This window comes from Martes martes (assembly GCF_963455335.1).
Source record: "Martes martes genome assembly, chromosome: 8".
Classification (NCBI taxonomy): Eukaryota; Metazoa; Chordata; class Mammalia; order Carnivora; family Mustelidae; genus Martes; species Martes martes.
Genome location: NC_137895.1, coordinates 75,134,205 through 75,148,089, shown reverse-complemented (window position 1 = coordinate 75,148,089; position 13,885 = coordinate 75,134,205). Strand labels below are relative to the sequence as shown.

The 13,885-nt window shown below is 36.9% G+C and overlaps 1 protein-coding gene across 1 annotated transcript in view; it reads left to right on the top strand.

Annotated features, from left to right (window-relative positions):
• Window positions 1–13,885, top strand: part of CPNE8 (copine 8) — a 203,509-nt gene that overhangs the window by 76,815 nt on the left and 112,809 nt on the right. Inside the window, exon 6 of the mRNA XM_080812527.1 lies at window positions 2,653–2,729. Within this exon, the coding sequence (XP_080668653.1) occupies window positions 2,653–2,729 (77 nt within the window). The remainder of the gene's footprint in view (window positions 1–2,652; window positions 2,730–13,885) is intronic.

The following is a 13,885-nucleotide window of genomic DNA, read 5'->3' as shown; positions in this document are numbered from 1 at the left end:
ATGCAGATTGAAATCTCTGCCTTCTCCACTAAGAAGAAATCCTAGAGATTTAGTACCCCCCTACTTCCTAAACAGTGAGGGAGACACCCTTACAAATGGATTTTTTTTTTTTTAATAAATGTTAATATCTCCTACAAAAGGGGAACTTCTAACCTGGTTTTCTGAGTTTCTCCTGTGTCTGCTGCTTCTCTTAAAATAATCCTTCTGCCAAAGAGGCATATTATGGGGTAGCCAATTCTGTTCTCCTTTACCTGGAATTGTAGCTAACTCAAGGGGCTCACCGCCTGGGGTGCATTAAGTTGAACACAATCCAAGGAAGTGTTGAAGGCGAAGAACTTTTTATTATTTTTCACAAGTGAGGAGCTGGAGGCTGCTGTCAAAGCACTGTCTCCCCCTGGGGTGAGTACTGGAAGCTTTTATTCGGTGTATGGTGGCGGGGTGGGGGGCTTGCATATGTGCTACATACACATCAAGGAGTTACACATATTCTGTTATTTAGGCACTTTGGTTCAGTTGCACATGCCTAGCATGTCAATGTGCTAATACATGCATCTATGTTCAAAAACTAGCAGAAAAACCCCACCTATAGGAGGAGATCTGAGTCTTATAATGAGCCAAAGGTAGCTCCAGGACAACTTTGGGGGGCTTCTGCAGGTCCTCAGCTCCAAAAGGGCTCAAGCCGGCCCACACTGGTTCACGACAGGGGAAAGAAACACCTACCAAGGGGCTAACAGATGAAACCTCTACATGATGTGATGTCTGAAGGGGGTGTCTCTTGGTTGGAGGGGGGGCCCAAATGTGGGCTGACTATCTGGTGGAAGCTGGTGAATCGGGAGGTGAAAGAATTCACCTGAAGCAGAGCAAAGAGATAGAAGTTTATCGACTACATTGTTAAGGGAGCAGTGGCCAGATAGAAGGGAGGTCGTCTGCAATGAGGCAGTGGGGCTGTTTTTAAAGGGGGGAAATGAGGTATAGCGACATACAGAATTCTGCCTTTTTTGGCAGCTGTGCCTGGTTGTAAGCCCACTGGTCATTTAGGGCCTGTGGTTGTTTGGAGGTGGGTCTGAGACCTGATGGGCCTGTCTGTTCAGCCTGGTGGTATCTGAGGGCCTTTTCCACATTCCATTGCTCCTGTTGTTTGCCTAAAAGTGGTCTCTACAAGCTGGGTGTCTTTTTGGTGGAAATGGCTGGTTTTTTGCAAAACAAAACACGTTCCTCCTTGCTTTTGTCCTTTTCCCCACTTCCCGTCTCCTTTAAGAGCTTTAAGTCCTCAGCTCTGAGTAACTTCTCATCGCACCCGAGCTAACAGAATGTCCAGCTCTCTTCTGTCGTGATCGGGTTCTTCTGTGGCTCTCAAGGCTTACCGGCTTTGGCAAATGTTACCCTGACTATCCTAGTCTGCAGTGCGGACTTTGTTTCCTTCATGAGACTTAGAGCACTCTCCCCTTTTATTTATTTTAAATGGGATATACAGAGTTTTTGCTTTCATGGCTTGTTAGACATTTAAAAATTTTATTTATTAAAAACTTCGAACAACATTTTATTTGCCTTCATTTCTGTCCATCCTTCTTAGGGCTTCTCCTGGACCTGTTCACTGTTCAATTTAGGGAGATCTTTCACCTTCTCCTTTAGGGGATTCAAATCATGTACAGACTAAACTAGAGGGTGTGTCTCTCTCTGGAACACTAACATATTTTCTTGACTCCTGTATCCAGATGATGTCGGAACTCTTCTTTTATTGGCCTGTGAGATTGCATTGTATTTATATTTAAATTCTTAGGGAGCATATTAATCTAGAATTGGAACACCTGGGTTAATCTTGACTCTGCTACTTATTGACTGCTTAAAACATGAAAAGATCAACTTCCTATATGATTAGGAGTTTCTTTATATGTGAAGCAGAGATTAACAACCGACCTTTCATTTTGCAAGGTTATTCTGAATTCTGAAAATAAGTAAAAGATTGTACTTGAAAATAAGATTCATCTAGCTGTATATTCATGAACTTTATAATCTAATATACTTAACCTATTTTAGGTGCTTAATATATGCTAATATTAACTAATGCAGTAACTCACTCATCCTCAAAACAACTCTGTGAGGGGACTAGTACATGTTAGAAACAGGAGAGTTTAATTAATTGCCCAGTCCCAGGTAATCAGTAGCAATCATGGAATGGACCCCTGGTGGATGGCTTGGGACTCCCCCCATCCCCCAATCTCCCACCCATACCCACATCTCACAACTTCTCTTATGTAGCTAGTTCTGGTGTTGGCTAACCACAGCTGCTCTGTGCTTTCAGTTTGCCTCCTCAGCCCCAAGTTTACTACGTTCAGAAACATCCAAAATCAAGCCAGTTGTGAATTCAAATTCTGCAACGTTTCTCCAAGTTTGTTGTAATTTCAAAAAGAAAAGCAGTGTCTTGCTTACTTGAAATAACAGACCTGCTGTGATAAAAAGGACAAAGGGCTTTGCATACTTGCAGGAAAATCGCATGCTTCAATGAATGCATATGGAGCTTATTTTACTTACTATTGGAGGTTAGAGAATTTGGTATTTCAGCAATGAAACCAATGCAAATATGATGTACAAAATATGTAGTGTAAAGACAGTCTGAGAACTTATGAGCTTTAATCCTCTTATCTATTTTAGGACTTTCTGGGACAAGTGTTTTGTACATTGGGGGAGATTGTTGGTTCTCAGGGAAGTCGCCTGGAAAAGCCAATAGTGTAAGTATTTTTTAATCCAGACAAAGAAATGTTAACTCTTCGGTTTTCATTTTGGTAGTTTGGAATTGATGAATATGTGGTTGGAGACCAAAAGTGGGTTTAAAAATCTTACCGAGTTTTTTTCTTCTAACAAATAAGTGTTGATATGTTTATATTTTAGCCTTCATATGCCATGCTACAAAATGTTCACAAGATGAAATGAGGAGATTCAAAAAGCAAATGTATAGTTTTCCTTTTGGGTGTAGTGTTAATTCTTAGGTTTTAAGAATTAAATGTTTTGAAAAAGAGACTTAGCTCCTTTGGGCCAGGGACTATATGGTGTGCCATTCTTTATACCATATGCTCCGTAAATGCATTTTTAGTGATTGAGATTTTAATGATTTTTACTACAACGTTGGCATGTAAAAAAAAAGAAAGTAAGTGTATAAATGTTAAGAGAAGGCGGTACCACAGAATTATGTATTCTCCCTTCACTTTCAATCACTGGGATCATGTTTCATTTTCAGATCAATTGTGTGGGGTGATCCTATTTTCTCTGGTTCCAAATAAGACAGAAAATGAATTCCAGATATTTTTTCCTAAATCTTCCCACTCACTGTCCTCCTTCTTCCTCCCCTCACCCCATCTCATTTATTTGAATTCAATTAACTGTTCATAAAAATCAAATGATCTAGGAAGAATACTGAGAAAATTGCAGAGCTAACCACAATATCAAAAGGCTTGGGGAATTTTGAAGTGTATATCTTCAACATTTCTTTTAAGAATCTCAGACTCATAAAATAAATGTGTCAAAACTCTCCAAGTCTATTCACCTTTGACATTCAAATACTTGAGATGTCCAAGGCATCGCTCTTACATTATCTGTATAAAATTGAACTTTACGCTTAGAGTGTTCTTCTGAGGCTAATAAGACGTCTATGAATTCTCACTACTTTTATTTAACTTGATTTAACTTGATTTATTAACCAGTTTGAAGACGTTTGTGTATCAGTGCCTTTTAACATTTCTTTCATGTATAATTTGTTTTCATATCATTGTAAGTTATGGTTCAGATATGTTTATGCTCACTTGAAACATGTCTTGAAAGTCTTGAAACGTGTTAAAAAGTTGGCATTATTTTGGTTGGAGTATGTGGTGGTTGTTCAGCTGATTCAACAATTCCCACTTAGGCAAGACCAACAAAAGCACACTCAGGGTGAGGGGTGATGATGGAAACATTGGGAGTATTTGCTGGCAGTTGATTTATGATCATCTCACATAACCAGGCACGATGAGATGCCCTTTAGGTTTTTCCTCACTCCTGCTGTGGATGAGGTGGCATAATTGAGGCAAAGCCTTGGAAACCTGTTTAGGCAACATGAAGCTATTCTAACTACCCACTTTGCTTCATCTATAGGGTCTTTTGTAATTTAAGCAAGTTTATTGAAAGTGTTGCTATTATATCTGTCTGACTGACAAAGGTAGAATTCATTCAGTCTTTTAAATTATATGTAACTAATGTTTTCCTCAACCTTTGACCTACTGGGCAATCCTCTCAGGCAAATAAATATTAAGAAAAGGGTTAAAAGGTAGGCTTTCTGTTTGAGCAGTGAGACAGGGTTTTTTGTTGTTGTTGTTGTTATTGTTTTAATTTTAAAGTAAATTTATTAGGCAGTGTGTTAGTATTAAATGGGAAACGACAGGTAGAGCTTGAATGTAGCAAAGAGATTGGCTACAAAAGAAAGAAGAAAGAAGCAAAGAATAAAACTATAAGAACTGCAGTGTGGTAGCATATTACGTGAGGGAAGCCCAATTAGATACTTGAGATGAAGAGAAAAAAGGAAAGAGATGAGAGAGGGAAATCAAATAGGCAAGACAAATCAAAAATAGCAGAGTAAAATTAAATATAACAAGCTTGCCAGTAGAATGATATTTTTGATTTGTTTATTTAAGCATCTGGTAATATAGTCATGTGCTCTCACGTGAGTATCCATCCCAGGTGAACAATGGGGAAAAAATATATTTTGTTGTAACCCACCCACCATCTTGTTTGAGAAAATATTATCTTTTATTAAAAACACTAACTATGAGAGAGTCAAGTATCTAGAGAAGGGAGAACATGTAGATGAAAGAACAAAGTCCATTGGGTTGAGAATGTTGCCTTGGACTCTTGGAAGTTCAAGTGCTCAGAGAGAAGATACATCTTCTGTTCAAATGGCCTTTTACTCCCCTACTTAAACCTCAAATGAAAAGCAAATGAAACTCAATTATCATTTTTGTTTAAAAGTGTAGTTTGGTGAAGGAAGAGAGTGAAATGTTTGCATGGAAGTTTTATCTGCCCATGATGTGGGAGCTGCCTTTCAAACCAGCTGGTCTGCTAGATAGATACTTTCAGATTCCACACTCATCCCTGTTCACTGACACTTTTTCCATGTACTTGATTTTTCAAACCAATCTAATGGACAGATGGTGGGGAGAGATGGGGAGGTTAGAAGGGATACTTCAGTGGAGGAAAGAATGGTTTTGGAAGAAAGGACAGAGCCAGGGAGAGTATCAGAAATGATTCAAAGTCAGGAAAAGTGTTTTCTCACAGGAAACTTGATGACAAAAATAACTTCTAAGGGAAGATACTATGTTTTGTCACATAATATGTAAATATGGTGGATTATATTTTGTTTTGTTCTTAATACAGTGGAATATATTAAAGCATGGCAGAAACAATGAACTTCACGTTGGGAAATAATAGGCGTTTGACCGCTAGCTCTTAAAACTATTCCTCAGTCCTCTCTGCCTCCTCCTGCCCCACCCCCTCCTCCCCTCCCACCTGGTAAACCTACTCTGGTCAGGGCTTTGCTATCTAGTTAAAGATAACATTGTAAGTTGGTCACTAAACTTCGCACTGTTTTCCACGGTTGGTTCCTCTTGGCTGGAGGCAGAATTTGTACACTCTCCTGTTGCAGCCATTACTTTAGCCAATCTTTTTAAGGAGCTGGAGGATTTTTCCTATCTGGATGGATATAGGCTTTGGAATTGGAGCACAGGACACCTCCTGAGGCAGATAATCCATCTGCAATTAACAAAATTGACTCATCCTGAATTTAAAAAGTCTCCCTGTGTCCCAAATGTTATTTATCTTAAATAGCATTATCCAAGTGATTTAGGGCTTATTTACCAATTTGTTTTAGATTAGAGATTTATTTTCCAGTAGTTTTCCATTTAAATTTTAAGTTATTCAAAAGATTCCATTGCTTTCTTCCCTTAAAAAAGGCCTAATTTAAATTATGTTCTGTTAAGGTAGTAAGAATCATTTCTTTTAGCTTTTTAATTGCAATTGTGTCATAATATCTCCTCAGAGGTAGGCTTTTAAAAATGATGCTAACGGTAAAATTTGGGAATGTAAAGCAGATATACCAGAGCTTTAAATTATTTATTACTAACCAAGCCTTTGAAGGCTAAGTAGTATTTATTACAAAGGAAAAATGGATTTCTAGTACATAGCCTCATGAGCTATAAAATAAGGAATTTGAATTTAAAATCAAGTCCTTTTATTTTCTGTGCTTCAGTTGTCACTTAAAAAATAGATTTTATTTTATTATGAGAATAAGAATTATTTTTTAATATTTCATAGGAACTTAGGTGACTTTTTTTGGAACCGATGTTCAAGAATCTTTAATTTACTTTTAAATAGCAGCCTAAGATTTTCACAATTTCCAGCAGTCTGTTCTGTCAAATTCAAGTTCTGAGCAAATTTGGATTCTGATTTTGAGCAACCACATTTTTCATATCTTAATTCCATCCAACATTTTGGTCTTTTCCCTGAACCCTCCTAAAATGAGTCTTGTGCTACTTAATTTGTCTGCAACATTTACTGTGTCTTCCTATGACTCATCAGCTCCTCTCTTTAGATCGTCCCATTATTATTTACCATTATACCCACACAGCAGTGTGTTTTCTCATGCTGGGAGATTGTATCCAATTTTCTGCGTGATGCTGTCAGAGAGTCTTACTTCTTCTATCTTTAGGGAACTTAGTGATGGATTCAGTAAAGCCTTCCAAAATGCTAGAATCAGCACCAGTTTAAGAAAGATTGCCATTCTTTCCTCTGGGAGAAAAGCATTTATTATGTTCATCAAGTAATAGACCTGTTTGTTCCTGTATCACACATCCAGGCATGACTGGTTCTGTATAAAAGGATGGGGTGAGGAGGCAGGGCTGGTTGTGATTAGAAGGAAGATTCTTACCCCAGGGCAGGGGCGCGGGGGACCACCATGGGTAACTAAACTGATAACTGTATTGGCTAAGGGAAAAGATAATGTTCTTTGTAGGGTGGGTATAACAGCTTGTGATCTAGGCAGTCAATAGTGGGTAGAGGATAAAGGGAGAGACCCCAGAGAGATTAGTGAACAGTACAGTGAAAAGAGTACAGGGACTGGGACTCAAGAGGCAGGTGAGAAATGGAAGACCAGCTTGCAGTTGACTGATGGCCACCAGGATCCTGGCTCTGACATAGAGTTCAAAGACACTTGCAGAGTGGGTGCTGAAGTCCATCAAGAGAAATGTGGGGAGGAGAACAGAGTAGAAAGGAATCTGGGGAATAAGGCAGAAGCAGCCGAGGGCTTGTATGGGACTTGAGGCAGAGCCTTGAAGGTTTGCCTTAAAGATCTGATTCAAATATGGCCTGTTTCTGAAAGCTGTGCTCTGGCTGTGGGTGCATGTAGATCAAGTCAGTGAGAGAAGGACGGAGAGGAAGAAGAATAGGAAAATGATTAGTCTTGAAGGTGAGAAACATAAACTTAGAATTAAACAGAGCATGTCTTTAGCGAGCAACTTTTTGTATATGAAAATACAGTCAACTTTGGGGGAAATTTTGACCTTCAAAGTCATCTCGACTCTATTAACTTCCTTGCAAATTAGATTGATGTTGTTATACTCCCTGATTTATTTTACTGGAAAGTCCACTGGGCTGGGAATCAGAATATGATGTTTTTAGTACTATCTCTGCTGCTCAGTTGCTGGGTAACATGGCAAAATTTGTACATCTGTATTATATTTTTCTATCTGTAGTATGAAGAACTTGGTCTAGAGATGGATAGTCACTGGAACAGAGCTGACAGTACGTGGGCTTTGAGGGCAGTCAAATCTGGGATCACAGTTTATTGGGTATATAATCTGAGCAAATGGCTTAAATTCCTGAGATCTAGTTTCCTCATCTGAAATATGAATAATATACTTTTAAGAGAGTTGTTGTAAGAAATAGAAATACCTTATACAGTATTTTTGTCATGGAGGACACCGGAATTTAATAAACACCCAAACTGTGGTTGTTATTGTTGTTATTAAATAAAGCCAGTGTCTTTTAGGAAAGACTTCTTAAATTGAATCACTGATTAATCTCTCCCATCTCTCTTTCTCCCTCCTTCTCTTTTTTCCTTCCTTTCCTTTCTTTCTTCCTATTTTCTGTCTTTTTGCTGTGAATTTATTTTCCGAATAGAAGCATTTAGCTAGGAATTTAGCAAGATCAGATAAAGGACAATTTTGACCCAAACTTGTTTACATTTATATAAATTGTTAAATGTCTTCCTAGTATAAATATTAAAAATTATTTTGTCTATTCTCTGTATAGAGCTGAAAAGTCAAATTGTGGGGGGCTTAAATTTCTGCTTTATATTAGTTTGGGTTTTATAGGGTAGTGTTATTTTGCTTGAAATGTCCTGAGTTTTTAGAGCATTGCCCATGTTCATATGTAATTGCAAAATGTCATCTAGAGTACAGTATTAATTAAAAATCATTTTTCTCTCATTTACGAAGATTCCACTGTTGTGTGTACATAGTAGTAATTTTTATATGCTTGCAACACATTAAAAATTGAACCACTGATTGCATCTTAGAGAGATGTTAAGTGCTTCATGGATTTGGTGTACAGCACTTATTAACCTCTGGGAGAGTTCATATGAAAAATTGTATGTTCTCTAAAGACAAAAAGTAGAACAGTTTTAGTACATTTCCTTATATATCTTGCACAAGATTATGAGTCTATCATATAACAGAAACTTAGTAAATGTTCAGCTGGTCCACTTTCTTACATTCATTTGTGGATCTGAGTTCATGCTCTGGAAAAATCTGCAGAGATGTAATTGTTTAACCCAAAACAGCAGACTGTATATAGCTACAAGTTCTCACAATTCTCTGCTCTACTCAAAAATTCCAGAGTTATAGGTAAAGACATATAAAGGAAGAACTAATCTGGATAAATAGGCTTGCAAAGGATATGGCCAGTCAGGAGAGAGATGGGTAAGATAAATACATTTTTTTCTCAAAATAGTCCTTAATATCATCATCAGAGATAAGACCCAGAATGGTTGATCTGTCGTTCTGATTTGAATATTATATTTCCCTATTCTTACGACGCTTGTTCACAAGTAACTCCTTCAGGCATCCACATTTAAAAAGAAAAACAAAAGGCAAAATCATTTTATGTCAGTGCTTATTCTGTAGAGTACATTTATTGACTGGATTTGCTTATTTTTCTGTTAGACACAACTTCTGTGTAGTAGAGGTCTTAGGGGTTCTTTTTTCTTTTCTTCTTTTAATTCATTTAGTCCACAAATCTTTACTGAGACTCCATAATGGACCAGAAAAGATTAAAGACTAAGCATACAATTATGAAAACACAGAATTGTTCCTGTCCTCATGGAGTTAATAATCTACTCATTAAATGAATAATCACATAAATAAATAGAATTGCATATTGATATAAGCCCTTTGGAAATTAGAGTACTGACTTAGACCAGAATATATAGTTCGTGTTAGTATTGGAATTTTAGCATAAATGCGGTGGGAAAAGTCATGATTTTTGTTCAGAGAGGTTCTTTAACTTCTGTGTGCAGAATGGTTGTGGGTAGTTAACAGAAAGATTAGTAAGTTAATTACTGTTGAAATAATGTAGTTCAGGGAAGACTGGAATTTGGACTAAGATGACGAGGAGGAGTAGGCTGATTAAAATATGTTTTTAAGATTCATTTCACAAGAATCAGTGATAGGCTAATTGTCTTGATGAAAAAGATTTCAAGGAAGACCTTCAGATTTCTTGAACAACTAACTGAATGGCTGGGTTTATCATTTTCTGACAAGAGGAAGATCATCCATTTCTGGGCTTTCCACAAGTGAGCAGTGTTTTCGGAAGAGATGAGTCATTCTGTCCTTGTATTGCTAAGTATAAACATTTGCAACAATATTTTTATTTAGGTTTGTCTAACCTCATTGAGTTGGATTGAAAACTGATGGAAAATCTGAACTGAAGGAAGGAAGTGATGAGATATGGTCTGTGTTATTTTGCAGGATGGTGTCTAAATTAAATAATACCTACCTTTGTTGAATAAACATTCCTAGTTTCACATAGTTTTAATATCACATAAGTTTCTGAAGGGTTTCCCTTTATATAGACAATGTTTAGAAATTATATTGGATGAAATCTTTCAGAGAAATTATAGGTTCCTCCACAGTGAAATTCATTGTTCCTTTCTTCTTTCTTAGGTATAGCATAATTTGCTGATTCTGGGACTCAAGATGCAGGCTAAGAATATTAGTTCTATAGTTAAGCAAACTAGTAGGTGAAGAAAGATCTGTGGGCCAACCTTGGAATAAGTGGCTTGGTTGAGCTCTAACCCCCTGATGAGATGAATGTTTGGAACAAACATTTGGGGATTGTCTCTGCTCCCGGACGTGCACTCAGTTAGTTCTTGTCTTCAAAACAATTGAAAGGGAGCAGTGAACTTTTAAAAAATGATTCCAGTGGCCAACTTGACTGAATTCTTATAATGTGTTAGTCACTATAATAGCTGCTTTATACCTAATGATTTCTTTAATCTTTATAGCACCATTATGAGGCGCAGATAGTTATTGAAATGATCTCCATTCATCAGAGAACGAAACTGAGACAAGGAGTCTGGAGAAACCAAGCTTCAAATATGCTTAATAACAGCATTATATTGCCTTCACAAATGAATATATTTGTGTATGGCTTTGAATGAAATTTAATTTTTAAATTTTATTTCATTTTAAAAAGTGTTTACTTAAAAGTCAAGAACATCTCTGGAAGATAAGAAGAGCTTTCAAGAGGTCCATCTTGACCTAGGTCATTTCAAGGATGCAGTTCCTCTGCACTATCTTTTACCCACACAAGTCTTAAATGCAAGCACAGTTCAAGGTAAAACTCTCTTCCTAAAGTACATAGGGTCATCTCCAGAAAAGTTTCTGTTTCTTGCTTTCACCTTGAGTCATGAAGACTTAGCTTCTTTGGACTACACTGGGCTTCTGTAGGGTGTGCTCTTACCTCTTCTGTTCCCTGTGATTACTAAAAGGAAAACCGTAGCCCTGGAAGTGAGAAGGAGTATGGCTTTCCTGTGCTAGCCAGTCTCCATTCTAGGGGGAGTGCACCCACTCTCTCTGTGGTCAACGAGGATGACCGCACTCTTCTTCAGGGGTAGCATTAAATTTTTTAGAGCCAACACAGTCTAAATAGGAAGACTTTTGGAAGGAATTTTAAAAATAAATCCATATCTAGTATTAGAAAGAGGTAAATAAGTACATGAGATTTTTTTTTCCCCTGATCTTCTAGAAAATCATCATTCTGAATTCATAGTTTGACAAGTAAAGAGCACCATGTACTCATCTTTTCTGGTCATTTCCTCCATTTGGTAATGCAGGATGGTGTACTTCCATTTCTAAAAACAGTGAGCTTTTCTGCTGCTTTCTTCTCTTTCAAAGTTCAGGGAGGAGAGATTAAACATATTCTTAGTGGTTTTAATGATGTATGTATGTATGTATGTATGTATGTATGTATGTATGTATTTAAAAAGCCTTTCTGGGGGCACCTGGGTGGCTCAGTGGGTTAAGCCTCTGCCTTCAGCTCAGGTCATGATCTCAGGGTCCTGGGATCGAGCCCCGCATCGGGCTCTCTGCTCAGCGGGGAGCCTGCTTCCCCCTCCCTCTCTCTGCCTGCCTCTGCCTACTTGTGATCTCTGTCTATCAATCAATAAATAAAATCTTAAAAAAAAAAAAAAGCCTTTCTGAATAATTAGCCTTGAGTGGCCCATAGTGCCATTTCAGATACAGGCAGATTCTTGCAATGCGGAATCTTGCAATACAGGCTGCTCTGAGAATAAAGTTTAGTAAGTGAAAAACCTCAATAATATTTGCAACTCACTGCCTGCTTTGATACCAGTATTGATTAGACCCTTCCATGTATTATGGAGCTAGATCAATTGAATCTTAACCCTTTCCTGATTTGAGTTAACTCTGATGAAAGACTCTAAACATGGAGGACAATTTAGTTAACTGACATTTTCAAATACATCTAGATTCCAACATAGATCTTTAGTTATTTTCATAAATGTATTCCATTTCTTTGGTATAAACATACCACTTCTAGCTAACTGAATTGTTAGCTTCCCCCACCATTTTATTTAAGTTTTTTACCCTCTTCCTTTCATACTATTTTTGTTTGTTTTAAGTTCCCTACTGCCATTTCTTAAGCAGGTCCATTTAAAAAATAATCAAAGGAATACACAGTAGATGTTCCCGCTTGTTCTTATTAATTCTTCTTTTTACCACAACATACGTGGGTTCTACAACATGCGGGAGCAAAGCACCTGAACAGCCCATCTAAAATTCAGTCAAGATGCTGAATGCTTTTCCTCCATCCTTTCTTCTTTTAACAATTGTAAAAAGACTTAGAAAGAAACCATTATATCTTCTGTATTGTAGAGACCTGTTGTGCCTCACAAATGGTAAGATTCAGTAAATGTTTATTGAACTGAATTTTCCAGAATAATAGTCACATTTATAGTTTTTTTCTTTTTTGTTAAGTACACTAAATGTCTCTCCTGCATATTATAACTTTGCATGTCAGGGCTTGGAACAGAATTTTTAGATTATAATAATGTTTGCTACATATGTATTTGACTACATTACAAATGCAAAATGTGCTTTCAGTAACTTTAGCAACCTAATATTTCTGTAGATAGATGACTAGATCTAGTTTATCACAGCCCAGGTAAAGTAATTGTTTAAAAAATGTTTGACATATGTGGTATTTAAGTGCTAGGATCACATCATTCTTATCAATAATTACTTTTAAAAAAATCTTGGTCTCCAGACATTATGAACAGTTTACTTTGTTTTTATTACTGAAAAACTGAACTATATATCAAACTATTGATTGTATACTCATTATGATTCTCTACCGTGATAATAACTGTCTTGCTTTTCTTTTAATGTCAACATTTGCATTCTGAGTATAAAACGAGATCACATTTAATTTAATTATAATGTTAACAAGTTACAGGGGAGCAGATGGATTTCTTGAGCACACTATTAAGATGTTAAAAGTTTCAGTTGCAGTTTTCTGGCACTTGACATATTTTAACAGCGAAAGTAGTAAGTTTTGTGATAATTGATATAGTAAAATCTTAGAAATGACATCTTGTTAAATATTTTAGAGACAAAGCATATTGCATGGAAAGATAAATGCATGAGATTTAAATTAAATGAATCATTAGTTTTGAAAAACTACCTGCATGGATCTTTCGTTTTTGCCTTTGGAAATGACATAATTTCCTCATGTAATTAGATTTCAAAAGAAAACTAATAAACTAAAGTTATGTTTCTTTCTACTTGAACATTCGTGTTAAAGTTTTCATTTATCGAGCTATTTATATGGTTTTGATTTTTCTTTGTCTAACAAGAAACATCTGGTGTCTTATGTCATCAACCTTCTCTGCATCCACACCCCTGTGGTCTGAGCCCCTCGGTGTCACAGTACAGAACCAAATGGTCTGGTGACACCACTGACTCCTGACCTCCAGCCTGACTTCAACCTCCAGTGCTCTGTGACTCTTCTGGGTACATTTTCCCTTTCTCCTTAGCAGTTTTTCCAAGAGCTATAAATAACTTGCTTCAAGTCCTCTGTCAAGTAACCTTTCTCCTCCTCCCTCCCAGCCTTTTTCTTTCACAACTTTACCTTTTTACTCTCAGAGAAAATAATGCCACAAATCATGTTAGTTGCTGTGTTTGCTAGTTAACATTCTATCAGCCTGCACCCAAAGCTTTCCATGTATTACAGCATTTATCTTTCTTCATCCTAGCAAAAGAGAGATTATTAGTTACATTTTGCAGAT